The sequence below is a fragment of the Salvelinus alpinus genome, chromosome 11, assembly GCF_045679555.1.
Source record: "Salvelinus alpinus chromosome 11, SLU_Salpinus.1, whole genome shotgun sequence".
Lineage (NCBI taxonomy): Eukaryota > Metazoa > Chordata > Actinopteri > Salmoniformes > Salmonidae > Salvelinus > Salvelinus alpinus.
The window spans coordinates 35,874,571-35,894,559 of NC_092096.1; the positions used below are offsets into that span (position 1 = coordinate 35,874,571).

General features: G+C 45.8%; 1 protein-coding gene across 1 annotated transcript in view; it reads right to left on the reverse strand.

The window, feature by feature from the left end:
• The window catches only part of LOC139534069 (protein O-mannosyl-transferase TMTC1-like), a 103,651-nt gene that overhangs the window by 33,065 nt on the left and 50,597 nt on the right, over nt 1-19,989 (reverse strand). The window contains exons 5-7 of the mRNA XM_071332763.1: nt 8,046-8,127; nt 7,617-7,720; nt 2,194-2,383 (exon numbers count right to left, since the gene is read on the reverse strand). Coding sequence (XP_071188864.1) covers nt 2,194-2,383; nt 7,617-7,720; nt 8,046-8,127 — 376 coding nt within the window. The remainder of the gene's footprint in view (nt 1-2,193; nt 2,384-7,616; nt 7,721-8,045; nt 8,128-19,989) is intronic.

A 19,989-nucleotide genomic window follows, 5' to 3' on the forward strand; every position in this document is an offset into this window, starting at 1 on the left:
ATTTGGCGCTCTGCAATTAAGCGGTTGTTGATGAAAATGATCCCGCTAAAGGGATCCGTGCGTCAAGAAGATTGATTGTTTTTTATAAGATACGTTTAATGCTAGCTTAGCACCTTACCTTGGCTCCTTGCTGCACTCGCATAACAGGTAGTCAGCCTGCCACGCAGTCTCCTCGTGGAGTGCAATGTAATCGGCCATGATCGGTGTCCAAAAATGCGGATTACCGATTGTTATGAAAACTTGAAATAGGCCATTCCGATTAATCGGTCGACCTGTGAGAAAGATGGAATTTCGAGTAATATGAACCCTCCATCATGGTACCACTCCACTCTCATCAGAGGATAAATGAACCTGTGCTGCACATTACCTTCCATCTCTCTCTCTCGAAATAAAGCCATCAAAGCAGTGATAACTTGTCTTAACAACCAATGACACTAACCAGCCTAATGAGTTTACCCCTGTCTGATTAGTGCACAGCAGAATACCATTGCTGTAATGTAGAGTACGAGTCAGCTTCTCCTACAGTAAACCTGTTCCCACCCAGCAGGGGCTGGCCAATTAAATGTTCATCTAATTTCCTCACTCTTCCCTGCGAATGGAAAAGTCTTTATGCTCCCTTTTCTTCCGCTTCCTCTCTTTTACTCTCCCTCTCATTCGTACTGCATCTCTCTATCTAGCTTTTCCTCACTTGCACTTGTCTTTCCTCGTCTTGCTCTGGCATGCACATACACACCTGACTCCTTTTCAATACACTTCCTGTTCCCATCACTCATACATGATCACAGAACTCTGTTTGAGTGGGCTGTTCCGGATGACTGGTGTTGAGGCCATGTTTAGGGTAAAGTTCATTGAGAAATAGTACTTACAGGAGCAATTAGGGTGAATTGCCTTACTCAAGGGCACATAGACAGATTTTTTAATCTAGTCCGTTTGGAGATTCGAACCAGCGACCTTTCAGTTACTGGCCCGACGCTCTTAAAATGCTAAGGCTACCTGCCTCCTTGTTTCACTTCATTCTCTACAGGAAGATCAGCGTATTGAGAAAAGTTACCTACCAAACTACAGGAAGAGAACAAGAGCTTTCACAATTCGTTCAGCTTTAAACAGTTATACTGACGCAAACTACGGGAAGGACAAGCAGGGTAAAGAGATCAATATCACAAATGCCATCCGGTGTTGACTCCTGACAGTAGCAGCCGAGACATCTCTCACTCTGAGTGAGATGGGGACCAAAGGTCTATTCAATAACGATGAATGATGCTTTTGACGAGCAGGCTTGATTGAATAAGGCTTGTAGAATGAGTTCATCTCAGGGGAGAAAGAGAGGAGAAGGGAGAGAGCGAGAGGAGAGAGAGGGAGGGAGGGTGGATGCACTAAGAGGAGGGTGCTATGTGAGAGCATACCCACACACTTTTCACACATAATAAGTCTCCTTCTCTAAACACTGCCTGTCACCACGGCAACGCAGAGAACGCCGTGTACTGTATGTTCATGGTGTGGGTCGGGGCAAATAACGTGTGAGAGTTTGCGCAACTCCTATAACAGTGTGGTGTGATTAGAAGGTGAGAGTTTTCATAGCATAGTGTCTGTGTTTAGAAACCTGTGAGTATCCGTGTGTAAAAGCAGGCCTAATTCAGAAACCTCTAGCTTCTAATGTAGACTTCCAAGTACTAGACAGATAGAATCAATACACTGTGTACAAAACATTAAGAACACATGCTCTTTTCATGACAGACTGACCAGGTAAATCCAGGTGAACTATGATCCCTTATTGATGTCACTTGTTAAATCCACTTCAATCAGTGTAGATGAAGGGGAGGAGACAGGTTAAAGAAGGATTTTTAAGCCTTGAGACAATTGAGACATGGTTTTTGTGTGTGTGCCATTCAGAGGGTGAATGGGCAAGACAAAATATTTAAGTGCCTTTGAACGGGGTATGGTAGTAGGTGCCAGGCGCACCGTTTTGTGTCAAGAATTGCAACACTGCTGGGTTTTTCACGCTCAACAGTGTCCCGTGTGTATCAAGAATGGTCCACCAACCAAAGGACATCCATCCAACTTGACACAATTGTGGGAAGCATTGGAGTCACCATGGGCCAGCATCCCTGCGGAACACCTCCGACACCTTGTAAAGTCCATGCCCCGACGAATTGAGGCTGTTCTGAGGGCACCTAATCTCCATGTCCATCTCACCTGTAGCGACATGACACAGTGCAGACAGAGGGCGACCATGACCACTCCCAGCAGCAGGGCGGCGACGTTGCGCGTGTCCCACAGTGACTCCACCAGGGGTATACTGCCCACCTGCCAGTCATAACACAGCACCGCGGGAGACAGCAGCAGCCAGGCGTTGAACGCCAACAGGTAGCAGTAGGTCAGGAACCTAGAGGGAGAAGACAAGACAAGAGGAAAGAACAGAGACAAATAGAAAGAGAGAGAGAGGGGTCAAATGTTAACTATTGGTCACATTCTTACATTACATGTACAGGAAGTTGAATCGCACCGTATTCAACCACACTCTATGTTGTTTACTGCAAACAGCCATGAAAGAACATCCTGTTCTGTTGGTCATCATGTCCTCCGTGAGTTTAGATATGGGGCTGTGTCCCAAATGGAACCCTATTCCCTCTGGTGCACTACTGTTGATCAGAGCTCTATGGGCCCTGGTCAAAAAGTAGTGCACTACAAAGGCCATATGGTACCATTTGGGACGCAGGAGTCCAAGCGGCTGTGCTATTGATTCTGTCGCACTGGGGGAGCTACCTGAGACCATTACATGGCAACGGACAGAAAGAGAGGAAAAAAGAGGTCTGCTTGACTGAGCAGGAGACAGAGGAGAGAGGGAGAGGGGAGATGGGAGGAGTGGGGGAGGAGGGGAAAGTGAAAGGACTGGTAGCTGAGAGAGGAGAATGAGTAATGAAAGAAAACAGAGAGAGGGGAGCGGGAAGCGACAGGGAACACACACACACACACAGACACACACACTGTTAAATCACTAAATGATTCTCCATTACAGTCAATGGCTGCCCCTTATCATTTAGAACAGATAAGCTGGCTCCTCTATAGAAATGGAAAGGTTTCAGCTCCAGTCTGAGTGGGTGGCCGTTTCTCTACTGAAGGACTAACTGGAACAACAAACACAGAGCTGTAAGGAACGGTTCTGTGTGATCTGCTCTGCAGCTGAAGCTATGACTGGAGATGTGTTAGTGAGTTCGGTATTTGGGATGGTGAACTGTGAGACAAAACTTTTCAAATGAACATGTGGCTTGAAGTGAAATTAAACTTTGATTAGACAAGACTGCAAACGGGAAAAGGCATATTTGTGTGCTTCAGTGCACTGAAGAAAATGAATCCTAATGAAACACACACACACACACGCCCCCCTCATGCACACACACACACACACACACACACACACACACACACACACACACAGTAGGGCGATGCTAGAAGTAATTTGCATGTGTGTGTTTCTGCATCCAAATGGCACGCAGCCCTATCTCTGGTCAGAAGTGCACGAGAACACGAGAACACTGTGATACCCTATCAGCATTCCCCTCCCACTCAGAAGAGCAGCAGCTTCAGAGATATGCATAGATTACACATTGATTCTCTCTCTGCAGCAAAACAAGCTTTCCATAGAACAGATAGGGAAAGTCAATTCTCCATTGATTTGGACAGGCGGGTTCAGATCGCCTGCTGATTTGAGAGGGGACGCAGAGTGAATATGAAGTCCTGGTATATCGTCGATTTATGGAGGAACATCTAACGCCGGGGGACGGCATTAAGTGATCTATTGACAGCTTCACCTAACCTAGTGCTATAGTAGATTGAGGGGAACATCCCTGTTGAATAGGAGGCTAGATATGTGCAATGGATGTACAGAATATCAACCTTGTCTTTCTGTTTTTGCCATCCAGTCAGGCTGGCTATTGGAGAGAAAGACACACACACACACATGCACAAGCATGAACACACACACACACACACACACACACACACACACACACACACACACACACACACACGGCGACTGACAGAACCAGAGAGTTAAACATGGAGGAGTATGCTCACCAACTGCCATGATCAGACTGGAACGGGACATAGATTCAATTCCCCCACTTCCCACAACCCGCCACTCCCCCCACTAAGCACAACATGCACAGCATTTCCTAACAGAGAGGAGACAGGGCAGGGAGAAGTGAGGGAGGGGAAAAGGGAGAGAGGACAGTGATGCATGTTTGAAAAAAAGAGAAAGGAAAGGAAAGAGAAAGAAAATGGGAGAGGGAGAAAGAGTAATCAAGAAACAGAGAGAGAGAAGAAGAGAAAGAGGGAGAAAATGAGAGGGAGTGAAAGAGAGTAATCAAGAAAGAGAGGGAAAGTGAGAGAAACAACCATCAAAGAGAGAGACATCGAGACAGAGAAAGAATAATGGAGAAAATGAATAGCAGTTGCTGACAGGTAGGTGATGGAAGGTTTGAGGACTGTAGCTGTGTCTCCTCGGTCTCCTGTGTTCCAGCATGTTCTCCCCGATCAAGAGTCCTGAATTCAGGTGTCAAACCACCCAGCTTAACAGCCTTAAAGGCTCACACAGTCATTATGTGAGGAGAGCACTCCACACCACTCAGCGCAGAGGACACTGACACAACAGAAAGACAAATACCCTTGAAATACACTCTCTCACACACACACACGGGCAAACACACAGGTAAATAAATGCATGCACGCACGCACGCACATGGGCAAACACACACACACACACACAGAGAAAAAGGCAATCACAGACAATGGCACTTGATGTTTAATGGATTAGAATGTGAGTTGCAGTATGACACTCAAGATTCTCAAAAAGCTTTCAGCATTAAATTTGATATACACACTCAACTAGACAATTACACACACACACAAATAAGCAATAACACACAAACACACCTGACCTTTATGAGAAACGAGAGAGGAATAGAAAACGCTAAAATCAACAGAAATGTCACTAGTCTGCAACATGGTCATTTGAAGATTATAACTCCAAAGCACGCACGCATGCACGCACGCACGCACGCACGCACGCACGCACGCACGCACGCACACTAACCAGGCTGGGCTAGACTGTTGCATATAATTTGATAGGTTTGGTTTTGGAGCTTTAACTATTATAAATCATTAGTTCTAAAAGAGACATGAGGGGTGCCATAATGAAGTTTGGGAGGGGCTGAGTGCAGGGAAAACGGTCACATGTGGCAGTACTGATAAGGGGAGGAACCGTTTAAGGCCCAGATCTCTTAGCTCCCTGCTTAGCAAGAATGATGCAATGTGTAGCGATGAGGAGGAGACTCCACCCAAGGTGGGGTATGTATACACTACCACGGGTGACAACATGGCTTTGTCTAATGCAGCTGTATTGACCCTCTGGGCAGAATAAACTTGGTTTAAAGCTTTCATAGTGTCTGTAGAGTTTTTACTCTGAAAATTAGAACCTAACAAATTCATATAGGAAACAGCTACTTCTCCAGTCACCCGCGGTTGATAAATCAGTAATATGAAGCTGTAACCGCAGTCCGCTTGTTTATTCAAATGAATCACTTAAGCACCCACACACCCACACACACACACACACACACACACACACACACACACACACACACACACACACACACACACACACACACACACACACACACACACACACACACACACACACACACACACACACAGCTACTTCTCCAGTCCCCCGCAGTTGATAAATATGTCATATCAAGCTATAACCGCAGTCCGCATGTTTATTCAAATAAATCACTCAAGCACCTACACACGCAGACAGACATACCTACACAACCTCACACACACCCTCACACACACACACACAGGGTAGATTAATGACAGAGGGGAGGCCGCTGTGATGAATTATAAATGGAATGGCAGAGAACCGCTGACAAGATGGATAATCACTACTGCATCACCACAGATGGAGTGGGAATGAATAAACACAGACCACACACACCAAGGACGATACACACTCTTCACACACACACACACACACACACACACACACACCAAGGACGATACACACTCTTCACACACACACATATCCATAACTGACTGATTGGCAGAATCGGAAGGACAAACACACTCTTCAAGGTTAGTCTCAATCCTCAGTCTCAATCCTCAGTATTCACTACGAGACGCATCTCTTCATTAAAGCATAATGGAGCACACTGAGTGATGGATAGATAGACAGCAAATAGTTAGCTGACTGGATGGAAATGTTTTTAACACTAACTCCTTTCTCAATGACAAGAGCATCCTCGAGACAGTGCCAGGAAGAAAGGAGGGAAGGAGGGAAAGAAGGATTGGATGTAGGGTATGAAGAGATTTAGGAAGTACATTTCCCAGGTGGCCTTGCAAGAGCTAATGACAGATGATCTGTTGCCAGAGGACAGCTACAGTGTCTGCCACTGCAGATAGGGACCAGAACGCTACTGCTCACGCACTCTGAGGTCTACAACCATGGGGTAAGCCCTGAAGCCTGGGGAGTGGGTAGGACGCTAACCCAGGGAGGGAGGCTGTTGTTTGGGTCTATTTGTGGTTCTATGTACAGTATATCACAAAAGTGAGTACACCCCTCACATTTTTGTAAATATTTGTGTATATCTTTTCATGTGACAACACTGAAGAAATGACACTTTGCTTCAATGTAAAGTAGTGAGTGTACAGCTTGTATAACAGTGTAAATTTGCTGTCCCCTCAAAATAACTCAACACACAGCCATTAATGTCTAAACCGCTGGCAACAAAAGTGAGTACACCCCTAAGTGAAATTGGGCCCAATTAGCCATTTTCCCTCCCCGGTGTCATGTGACTCGTTGGTGTTACAAGGTCTCAGGTGTGAATGGGGAGCAGGTGTGTTAAATTTGGTGTCATCACTCTCACACTCCCTCATACTGACTGGTCACTGGAAGTTCAACATGGCACCTCATGGCAAAGAACTCTCTGAGGATCTGAAAAAAAGAATTGTTGCTCTACATAAAGATGGCCTGGGCTATAAGAAGATTGCCAAGACCCTGAAACTGAGCTGCAGAACGGTGGCCAAGACCATACAGCGGTTTAACTGGACAGGTTCCACTCAGAACAGGCCTCGCCATGGTCGACCAAAGAAGTTGAGTGCACGTGCTCAGCGTCATATCCAGAGGTTGTCTTTGGGAAATAGACGTATGAGTGCTGCCAGCATTGCTGCAGAGGTTGAAGGGGTGGGGGGTCAGCCTGTCAGTGCTCAGACCATACGCCGTACACTGCATCAAATTGGTCTGCGTGGCTGTCGTCCCAGAAGGAAGCCTCTTCTAAAGATGATGCACAAGAAAGCCCGCAAACAGTTTGCTGAAGACAAGCAGAGCTGCACTTTACATTGTAGCAAAGTATCATTTCTTCAGTGTTGTCACATGAAAAGATATATTCAAATATTTACAAAAATGTGAGGGGTGTACTCACTTTTGTGATATACTGTATATCCATAGCCTTTTATACAACTTTTAATATAGTGGTTACAAGTAGCAGGAAATACAGTAACTTAGCATTTTAGCATTGGAATGTATTTAACATGTCTGTGATAGGGCTAGGAATAACCTGGTGAGCAGGTGAGGAGAGAAGGAGGCTGGGTTGTCCTGCTCCGAGAAGAGAGGCATGGAGCCGCCCATCAGCCAGAGCCTGAAGGACATGATGACCGCCACCTACAGGAGGGAGGAGTGAACAGCAGGACATTACCATGCAACTAGACCTACATTTACAAATATCATCACAACAGTGAAATGTACCAAAAACTAACATCAAACTTGTGCTTTAACCTACACATCAACTTATATAATGTTAACTGTACCGAACATAACATCAAACCGGTGCTTTAACCTACACATTCAACTTATATAATGTTAACTGTACCGAACATAACATCAAACTTGTGCTTTGACCTACACATTCAACATGATTACTATACCAAACAGATGTGTACTGAGATATAGACATTGTCTTAGTCGTATGGTTGTGGTTGATTCTCACATAGAGAGAGACGGCACAGGCTCGTTTGAGGAAAGGGACGGAGATTCTGAGAAGATCCTTCATCTTGGAGCCGGAGAGGTGCCTGGAACGCAACACAGAGAGATGAAAGGTCAGTGAACGGACCTATAATATTTGAGTCAGAGAACTGACACGTACAGTTGAATCCTCCACCAGGGTTAATGGCATGTTTAGTCTCATCGGTTTACTTGTTCACCATTCCACATGTACACTCACTAATGGCATTGAAACTCCATCATGGGGGATAGAGGAGGATGAGAGGAGAGGAAAGGAAAGGAGAAGGGAGGTGGAGAAAAGAGAGGGGAAGAGTATGAAGTGTCTTATATAACAGAGGTGCACGGACAGAGACCTGGGGAGAGAAAGACAAGGGGAGAGAAAGAAAGAAGAGAAGAAATCAGCAGAGACAGATAAAAGAAAGACGGAAGTGAGAATATCTGCCAGAGCAAGTCAATGAAGTGAGAGAGAGAGACAGAGAGAGAGAGAGAGCGAGAGAGAGAGAGAGAGAGAGAGAGAGAGTCTGGAACTCTGGTGTCTAATCTAATGCTGCAGAGACATTAGAAAGAGAGAAGGAGTTTAAAAGAACAACACAATTGCAAACGAGTGTCATTATCTTGTCACGATGTGTTTGTAAGCCTGTGCAATGCTGTGAAGTGCATTCGAAAAATCCCACAGTCACTGAGGCAGCAACACAGAGAGAGAGAGAGAGAGACAGAGAGACAGAGAGACACAGAGAGAGAGAGAGACAGAGAGACAGAGAGACAGAGAGAGAGACAGAGAGACAGAGAGACAGAGAGACACAGAGAGAGAGAGAGAGAGAGAGAGAGAGAGAGAGAGAGAGAGAGAGAGAGAGAGAGAGAGAGAGAGAGAGAGAGAGAGAGAGAGAGAGAGAGAGAGAGAGAGAGAGAGAGCAGGGAGAGAAAGGGGCGAGAGATTCCGAGAGTCGGCGACGCTCACACACAGAATTCCGAGCACGGAATGTAAAGAGACATGTCGACCTTGGGAAACATTACGCATTTGAGCTCCGCTGAAAAGACAGATTTCACGCTGTGTAGAGGAATGAGATGTAACAAACAAACACACACACACACACACACACACAGAGACACAGGTATTGTTGCATTCTCAGACTTGGGCCTCTCCCTCTCCCCAAAGGCCTGATGGGCAAGAAGACATCACCACGCATCCAAACAACAGGATGTTAATTTGTCATGACAACTGTGACCGGGGTTTCAGGGAGGGATGAATGACGAGGTGGAGGGAGGGGGTAGTTTGGGGGTGGAGGGGAGAGACATTGAGATGTGGTTGATTGTTCAAGAGTAGAGTTGGAGCCACCTTCCTCACACTGTGATGTGTGTCTGTGTGTGTGTGTGTGTGTGTGTGTGTGTGTGTGTGTGTGTGTGTGTGTGTGTGTGTGTGTGTGTGTTGTCAGTCTTAGACATTATACACCAGGGCTCAGTTACACACCATGGAAAAGTAGACAGACAACACACACACACACACACACACACACACACACACACACACACACACACACACACACACACACACACACACACACACACACACACACACACACACACACACACACACACACACACACACACACACACACACACACACACACACGTCTCTATATGAAGCACACACACGGGCTTGCAGGAAAACCCCTCCAAAACCCCAAGGAATGAATAACATAAATAACCATCACTGTGTAGCTACTCTCTGCTGGGTGAATAACAGTTCATTCACAACAGGCTATGCTCCAGGCGGCAGGAGCGTTGTGCCAGTAACCGAGAGGTCGAAACCCCGAGCTGCCCTTGAACAAGGCAGTTAACCCCCAACAACAACTGCTCCCCAGTCGCCGATGACCTGGATTAAGGCAGCCCCCCGCATCTCTCTGCTTCAGAGGGGTTGGGTTAAATGCAGAAGACATATTTCAGTTGAATGCATTCGGTTGTACAACTGACTAGGTATCCCCCTTTCCCTTCCAGTCATTTCTGTAACTCTCCTGCTCGGATGTGGTATTTCTATCTCCTCCTCCCATGCCATTCAGTCTGTCGTCCTCACGCGCCACTGTTATTTATCCCCCCCCCCCCCCCCCCCCCATCAGCTCAGTGGGGGAAAAGGGCCTGGGGTGAAAGTGTTCTGTATAGGAGCTCTGGATCAATGGCAGCGCCTCTCTACCTTCATACTGACCTTCAAACCAACCACACTGTGTTTAAGGTACAGAGGGAAGAATTATATTCTGTCGCACACACACACATATACAGGTCTGAGTTCTGCTTTCCACACATATCAAAAAGGAATGAGTGATGCCTCTCTGCATGTGAGTGGACGTGTTTAACTCTACTTGTGGAGCGCAGAAGGGTGTGTGTGTACCTATTCCTGTTAATCCCCGGGAGATGTGATGATACCCTGGCACTTAACACTGTCTCATGTTACAATGGATTACCTTCTACATAGGACTATCTTAGATGACAGCCCTGCACGAGGGAGGTGTGTGTGTGTGTGGGTGTGTGTGTGTGTATAGAGAGTACAAGGATGCAGCATTCATGGTTGATGAAGTGTCTGTTGGCTTGGTTGGCACACTCTCCTTCTCAGGGGCGACTGGACAAAGCACCTCAGGTCACCTCTGGGTCAAAAGGGCCGTAGGGACTTCTGTTCCTTTGGTGTGATGGGTGATGTAATGTGAAGGGCTGCGCACACAGCTACAGTAGAGTAGAGGCCAATACAGGCAGGCCTTTGTCGCATCATGCAACGTGTGTGTGTGTGTGTTAATCTCTTGGTAGCCCTTCCCTGTGTCTGCGCCCTAATGTCTGCCCCGCCCCTTCTACCTGCCCCATCCCATTCCTTCACTACAGAGAGTGGTTCCTGCCCCCCTCTTCCTCCCCCAAGGAGGCCCCTCCACTGTCTACAGAAACACAATCATCTCCCAGGCTATTCTCCTCAAGTGGGGAATAAATAAATAATCCCACAACACAAACACAATAGAACAGGAGTCCAGTGAAACTGTAGAAGGTCGTCTGATTGGACCCTGCTGCTGGAAAGGACGCAGTGCTGTAGGAGCCTCTGTAATACATCTGAACACACCGTCCCCCTGTGTCTGTTCAGCACACACACACACACACACACACACACACACACACACACACACACACACACACACACACACACACACACACACACACAAGCTTTTACACACATGATTATTTAAAACACAGAAAAAGGGCACTGTCCTCCCTGGTCCAGGGGCACTGACTGACACAGACTAGGTGCTATTTGTACAGCAGTCATGCTACATCTCTGTCCCTGCTGCTTCTCTGTGTTGAATAAGTGATGTGTTCTTTGCTTTATTATCGTACAACGCTGAGTTCAAACAGAAAGGGAGATCAGAGACTGGGTGCTACGGCAACCACCACGCGGGGCTGGCCCGACCCACAGCACTCATTTATGCTCACGGTTTATTAACTGAACAGAAGGAAAGGAAGTACCGTATAGTGAGAATACGTTTTAGTGGAGACCGGAAAGACAATGTCATGCAGTGTTAGGTGTTGTATCAATGGTGTGAGGTAAGGCATGGTCATACCAGTGTTTGGTAACCTGACAGTCAACCAGATTCCTCAGTGTATCTTAAGAGTGTACCTCAAAACACTTTGTCAAGGAGTAGAAGGAAGAAGACAGGCAGATGGATAGGGATTACACAAACACACTATAAAATAGCTTTGGAGTGAAACACACACTAACCACACACACACACACAATAAAACACACACACTATAAAACACACTACAAAATAGCTTTGGAGTGAAACACACACTAACCACACACACACACACACACACAATAAAACACACACACACTATAAAACACACTACAAAATAACTTTGGAGTGAAACACACACTAACCACACACACACACACACACAATAAAACACACACACTATAAAACACACTACAAAATAGCTTTGGAGTGAAGGAGGAACAGAACGTGATAGGGCAGGGCAGAGAAGGAGTGTGTGAAACCTATACACACAGACACAATCTCACACACCCAAGAGACCACTTTCATCCTTCAAGAAAGGGATAAACTACAGCAAAGCGGTGTGGTTTGGATGCTGAATCATTGAGCAGTGACAGAGCAGACTATCCTGGAGGGAGGAAGAGAGGAGGAAAGGAGGAGAAGAGGATTGGAGAAGTGGGGACAGTAATACGAGAGCTCTTAAATCCATGATGACTGTTTCATTTGTTCAAATCCTGCAGGAGATGTCCTGCCAAACAGTCTCCTCTGTTGCCGTTGCTTTAAAAACATGATTCGGTCAGGCTTTTCCCCCCATGTTCATCATGTCATAATCAAGATTAGGTTGCAGGGCTTTGAGAGCAGTGAAGCACAGAAATAACTGCAGCAGTACCCCAAACAGCACTCATCCCACTGCTAGATAGGGTCAAAGTCTGAATTATATAATCCCCAAGAGAAAGATTAGGATTAGGCATCCTTACAGAAATACAAAATTGAGTTTGTTTTACTCTGTGTGTGTGTGTGTGTGTGTGTGTGTGTGTGTGTGTGTGTGTGTGTGTGTGTGTAAGGGTACAGGGACCTCGGTTTGGTCTGCACTGTGAACCCGAATGAATACATACAAAATATATTTAAAAAATACTAGGCCTACACTGCATTGTAGACATGAGGTCTGTCATAGGTTTGACTGCCAATGCTGACCAGTCATTTATCATACACAGAGAAACACACACACACTTCTTGCTTACCTATCAACTCTGCACAGACCTTTTAACGAGACCCAGAGGCGTATCAGTGGAAGTGTAGAGGGGCATCTCTCCCATATTAAAACACATCTCTCCCATATTCCCTCAGTTTAACCTCAATCTCACAATCAGCCTGTTTACTGAAAAACGTATTGCGTTGCTGTTGTTTAATCACTCCAGTTCCTCACAGGGGCTGGAACTGAATGCTGTAGGGGAACTAAGTTGAGAGGGTAGAGTGATTACAGACACACACACACACACACACACACACACACACACACACACACACACACACACACACACACACACACACACACACACACACACACACACACACACACACACACACACACATTATAGTACACGTAGCGCTCTACTGCTAGTCAGTTCCATTTTTGACCAATCAGCGTACATTCAGAGCTAACCTGCTAAACTGAAATTAACACCGCTTAGTGCATGTCTCATGACAAAAGGCCCACAGCCCCAAATCACGCAAGACCAGGAAATGGGTCCCGCTATGCTGAGCCTGCTGCTTCACGCTCATTAGGATAGTGGGCTCCATTTAGGGTCTGATTTAGGCCATTTCCTCTCAGTGAGGAGGTCCTGTCATAGGGAGAGGGTTACTATGTGCTCCATTCTGTGGCTGCAGGATTCTACCTCATTCGTAAGGCTCCATGTGTGGGTGAGTGTGGGAGGGAACTTGAAAGAGGCGTTGTAGTTTGGTCGCAGGCTTGCCCAGGTAATTGGCGAAGGTGGTTGTGTATGAGAGAGGTTTTGTGTACGCACAGTAGTGTGTGAGGGTGTTAGTGCGGATATACCTCCGCTTGCCGGGGAGGTATTGTTCCAGCTACAGTGTGTGTGTGTGTGTGTGTCTCTGTGTGTGTGTGTTTTTCTGTTCCCTGGGTTGTGTGAGGCAGCATAACAATGACAGCCCATCACAGCTGTGAGATAATAGGCAGGGGGAAAGAGTGCAGGGATGCATGTACCAATCCCCTTCACCTCGTTCACCCTGGGATTTAAAAACAAAACGCTTTTCACATCAGTCTGATGTCCGCATTAATTCACTTCTGTCCATAAGCCACTGGAAAGCTCCCCGCATTTCATGGAAATATGGAATTAGATGACAGACAGACAGACAGACAGACAACCTGCACATTTCCTCTCTGCTTATTGTTAAATGTATGGTTATTGTGACCCTGGATTATTGTTGTTACTGTTGTCCCATTGACAACATTGATTATTATTATTTTTATTATGTTAATATTGCAAATCTCCAAAGTAAGCTTTGGCAATATGTATATTGTCACATCATGTCAATACAGCAAATTAATTGAATTGAGAGAGAGAGAAAGAGAGAGAGAGCGAGAGAGAGACACAGAGAGAGAGAGAGACACAGAGAGAGAGAGAGACACAGAGAGAGAGAGAGAGACACAGAGAGAGAGAGACACAGAGAGAGAGAGACACAGAGAGAGAGACAGAGACAGAGACAGAGAGAGAGACAGGGGCAGACACAGGGGCAGAGAGAAAGAGAAGGGAGAAATGGAGTCAGTGACAGAGCCAGTGAGAAGGAGAGGTGAACGTGAAGGAGACAAAGTCCTGTATAATACATGTCATAGAGAGAGAGAGAAGGTATTGTAATGCAGAGGATGGTGATGGTGCTGAGGGCCAGGGTCAGCCCCTCTCTAGTCCTCTTTAGGAATAGGAAGGCAGAGGAACGTGCCAGGACAACCAAAAGACTAGGACATTCAGGAAATGGTCACCCATGAATTCAACTGACAAATATGTTCCCATCTGCGCCAACAGTATGTCTTCCATAGATATCTAACTCAAGTCCCTGAGTTCTGATTGCTAAAGCATAAAGACCCCTCCCTGTCTGTTTCCCTGTCTATATCACCAGCAGATTTCTTGGGGGTGGGGGCCCTATATGCTCTATGCTTTTGCAATCATCTCCCTCAGGCATGAGTTGTATTTACAGAATCCATGGAGGCAGTCACAGTAGGTGGTGTTATGTGGTCGTCTAACTCCAACGTCCCTCTATAACGCCTCTAATAGGTGCACACTGCCTGACGTCCTATATGGTGTAGCAGGTAGGCAACCATCTGAACACACTCCCCCTCACACTGCACGGTTCACTCAGTTGCTCCTTTACCTACATAACCCACTTATATAATCATCTCCATCTGTGGTCCTTTAAAAACCTGCTGTATGTAACATATTGTGCTTTAGGTTGGAAAATAAATACCTGTGACTCTGGATGACAACATAAATGAGGTTCGTAATAGTAGAGTCGTTTTCCTGTTTTGTTTCCTTGTCACGATACTAGCGAATATCGTCCCACACACACACACACACACACACACACACACACACACACACACACACACACACACACACAACTGTATAGAAAGGATAATGATGTTCTACAGAGAGGCAGTGTGGTACCAGAGTGGAAGTGAATAGGCTGCTAGGGAAATGGACAGGGCTCCATGCTGATTGTATTAGCATGTTAAATAGTATTCAGTTCTATTTCTGGCTGCTGGTTATTAATACTGAGGCCCAGCGCTGAGAGCAGCCCCTTCATTAGTAACTCTGCAGATACCACGGACCAAGATGTACCGACACACACATGCGCGCACGGACACACACAGAGATGAATAATGACACACGCACACACACTCACGGATGGACAAAGACACACACCCGAATGAAGACAAACGCACACACACCGACAGACATGCATAAAATCTTAAATCACACACACACACACACACACACACTTTCAGCGTGCTTGACCTAAAGGAGAGAACAGATTCCTTGACATGGAGCAGCAGATGGTTTTCCTGCAGCGTGTTCTCTCTCTGGGATAGGACTTATTCAGGAGTGACGGACAGTCAGCTCATCCACCAGGAGAAGATAGAAACCACCAGGGAGGTGAAGTGGTGGTCCAGACAAGAAAGACACAGGAAGAATAAGAGAATGAGAAAGGAAAAGAGATGGGGAGAGGTTCTCATGGGAATCTACAAGCTCAGCATTCAGATCACTTGACTTTTTTCCACATTTTGTTACGTTACAGTCTTATTATACAATTGCTGAAAATTTTGGGGAAAATTTTGCAAATGTATTAAAAATGTTAAACTGAAATAATACATTTACATAAGTATTCAGACCCTTAACTCAGTACTATGTTGAAGCACCTTCGGGCAGCGATTACAGCCTTGAGTCTTCTTGGGTACGACGCTACAAGCTTGGCACACCTGTATTTGGGGAGTTTCTCCCATTCTTCTCTGCAGATCCTCTCAAGCTCTGTCAGGTTGGATGGGAGAGGTTCTCATGGGAATCTATAAGCTCAGCATTCGTATACGCACCGTACACCCAACTCACTACACACACACAAAAACACAGGTGCTCAGCTTTCCGAGCACACACCATTCGTACCAGTCGACAGTTGTGCATGGGAACTAGATATACGCGTCAACCCTAACCCTCCCACTACACCCACACCCTCCACCTGGGACAGACGAGCCAATCAGCTGTGTAGGAATGAAAGAGAGGCATTCTGGTCTGCTACAGAGCCTCATCCCTGGCCAATAGGATCAGTACAGTGCCTTCAGAAATGCTTGATACCACATTTTGTTGTGTTACAGACAGAATTCAAAATGGATTCAATAGATGTTTATTTTTTGGGCAAATGAATTGAAAATGAAATACCGAAATATCTCATTTACATAAGTATTCACACCCCTGAGTCAATACATGTTACAGCTGTGAGTCTTTCTGGGTAAGTCTGGAAGAGCTTTGCACACCTGGATTGTACAATATTTGCACACAATTCTTCAAGCCATGTTCAAGTCTTGCCATAGATTTTCAAGCCAATTTAAGTCAGAACTGTAACTAGGCCACTCAGAAACATTCAATGTCGTCTTGGTAAGCAACTCGTGTATATTTGGCCTTGTATTTTAGGTTATTGTCCTACTAAAAGGTGAATTTGTCTCGCGGTGTCAGTTGAAAAGCAGACTGAACCAGGTTTTCCTCTGGGATTTAGCCTGTGCTTAGTTTTTAGTCCTTGCCAATGACAAGCATACAATTCGAACTTCTACTTTTAAAAATCCATCTTTCCAGAAACAAGTCTCTCACCATTGCTGCTTGCTATAGACCACCCTCTGCCCCCAGCTGTGCCCTGGACACCATATGTGAATTGATTGCCCCCCATCTATCTTCAGAGCTCGTGCTGCTAGGTGACCTAAACTGTGAAATGCTTAACACCCCGGCCATCCTACAATCTAAGCTTGATGCCCTCAATCTTACACAAATTATCAATGAACCCACCAGGTACAACACTAAATCCGTAAACACGTGCACCCTCATAGATATCATCCTAACCAACTTGTCCTCCAAATACACCTCTGCTGTTTTCAACCAAGATCTCAGCGATTACTGCCTCATTGCCTGCATCCGTAATGGGTCTGCGGTCAAACGACCACCACTCATCACTGTCAAACGCTCCCTATAACAATTCAGCGAGCAGGCCTTTCTAATCGACCTGGCCTGGGTATCCTGAAAGGATATTGACCTCTTCCCGTCAGTAGAGGATGCCTGGTTATTCTTTAAAAGTGCCTTCCTCACCATCTTAAATAAGCATGCCCCATTAAAAAAAAATTGAACCAGGAACAGATATAGCCCTTGGTTCTCTCCAGACCTGACTGCCCTTGACCAGCACAAAAACATCCTGTGGCGTTCTGCATTAGCATCGAACAGCCCCCGCGATATGCAACTTTTCAGGGAAGTTAGGAACAAATACACACAGGCAGTTAGGAAAGCTAAGGCTAGCTTTTTCAAGCAGAAAATTGCATCCTGTAGCACAAACTCAAAAAAGTTCTGGGACACTGTAAAGTCCATGGAGAATAAGAGCACCTCCTCCCAGCTGCCCACTGCACTGAGGCTAGGAAACACTATCACCACCGATAAATCCACTATAATTGAGAATTTCAATAAGCATTTTTCTACGGCTGGCCATGCTTTCCACCTGGCTACCCCTACCCCGATAAACAGCCCTCCACTGCAACTCGCCCAAGCCTCCCCCACTTCTCCTTCACACAAATCCAGATAGCTGATGTTCTGAAAGAGCTGCAAAATCTGGACCCCTACAAATCAGGCTAGACAATCTGGACCCTCTCTTTCTAAAATTATCTGCCGAAATTGTTGCAACTCCTATTACTAGCCTGTTCAACCTCTCTTCGTATCGTCTGCGATTCCCATAGATTGGAAAGCTGCCGTGGTAATCCCCCTCTTCAAAGGGGGAGTCACTCTAGACCCAAACTGCTACAGACCTATATCTATTCTACCCTGCCTTTCTAAGGTCTTCGAAAGCCAACTTAACAAACAGATTCCCGACCATTTTGAATCCCACAGTACCTTCTCCGCTATGCAATCTGGTTTCAGAGCTGGTCATGGGTGCACCTCAGCCACGCTCAAGGTCCTAATCGATTTCATAACCGACATCGATAAGAGACCTTACTGTGCAGCCGTATTCATCGACCTGGCTAAGGCTTTCGACTCTGTCAATCACAACATTCTTATTAGCAGACTCAACAGCCTTGGTTTCTCAAATGATTGCCTCGCCTGGTTCACCAACTACTTCTCTGATAGAGTTCAGTGTGTCAAATCGGAGGGCCTGCTGTCCGGACTCCTGGCAGTCTCTATGGGGGTGCCACAGGTTTAAATTCTTGGGCCGACTCTCTTCTCTGTATACATCAATGATGTCGCTCTTGCTGCTGGTGATTCTTTGATCCACCACTACGCAGACGACACCATTCTATATACCTCTGGCCCTTCTTTGGACACTGTGTTAACTAACCTCCAGACGAGCTTCAATGCCATACAACTCTCCTTCCGTGGCCTCCAACTGCTCTTAAATTAAAGTAAAACTAAATGCATGCTCTTCAACTTATCGCTGCCTGCACTCGCCCGCCCGTCCAGCATCACTACTCTGGACGGTTCTGACGTAGAATATGTGGACAACTACAAATACCTAGGTGTCTGGTTAGACTGTAAACTCTCCTTCCAAACTCACATTAAACATCTCCAATTCAAAATTAAAATCTAGAATTGGCTTCCTATTTCACAACAAAGCATCCTTCACTCATGCTACCAAACATTCCCTCGTAAAACTGACCATCCTACCGATCCTCGACTTCGGCGATGTCATTTACAAAATAGCCTCCAACGCTCTACTCAACAAATTGGATGCAGTCTATCACAGTGCCATCCGTTTTGTCACCAAAGCCCCATATACTACCCACCACTGCGACCTGTACGCTCTCGTTGGCTGGCCGTCGCTTCATACTCGTCGCCAAACCCACTGGCTCCAGGTCATCTACAAGTCTCTGCTAGGTAAAGCCCCGCCTTATCTCAGCTCACTGGTCAACATAGCAGCACACACCCGTAGCACTCGCTCCAGCAGGTATATCTCACTAGTCACCCCCAAAGCCAATTCCTACTTTGGCCGCCTCTCCTTCCAGTTCTCTGCTGCCAATGACTGGAACGAACTGCAAAAATCACTGAAGCTGGAGACTCTTATCTCCCTCACTAGCTTTAAGCAACAGCTGTCAGAGCAGCTCACAGATCACTGCACCTGTACATAGCCCATCCAACTACCTCATCCCCATACTGCATTTATTTATGTAATCTTGCTCCTTTGCACCTCAGTATCTCTACTTGCACATTCATCTTCTGCACATTCTACCATTCCAGTGTTTAATTTCTATATTAAAATTACTTCGCTACCATGGCCTATTTATTGCCTTACCTCCCTTACTTGCACATGCTGTATATAGATTTTTCTACTGTATTATTGATTGTATGTTTGTTTATTCCATGTGTAACTCTGTGTTGTTGTATGTGTCGAACTGCTTTGCTTTATCTTGGCCAGGTCGCAGTTGCAAATGAGAACTTGTTCTCAACTAGCCTACCTGGTTAAATAAAGGTGAAATAAATACAAATACCCATAACATGCTGCAGCCACCACCATGCATGAAAATATGAAGAGTGGTAACTCAGTGATGTGTTGGATTTGCCCCAAACATAACACTTTGTATTCAGGACATAAAGTTAATTTCTTTGCAAACTTTTGGGAAGTTTTACTTTAGTGCGTTATTGCAAACAGGATGCA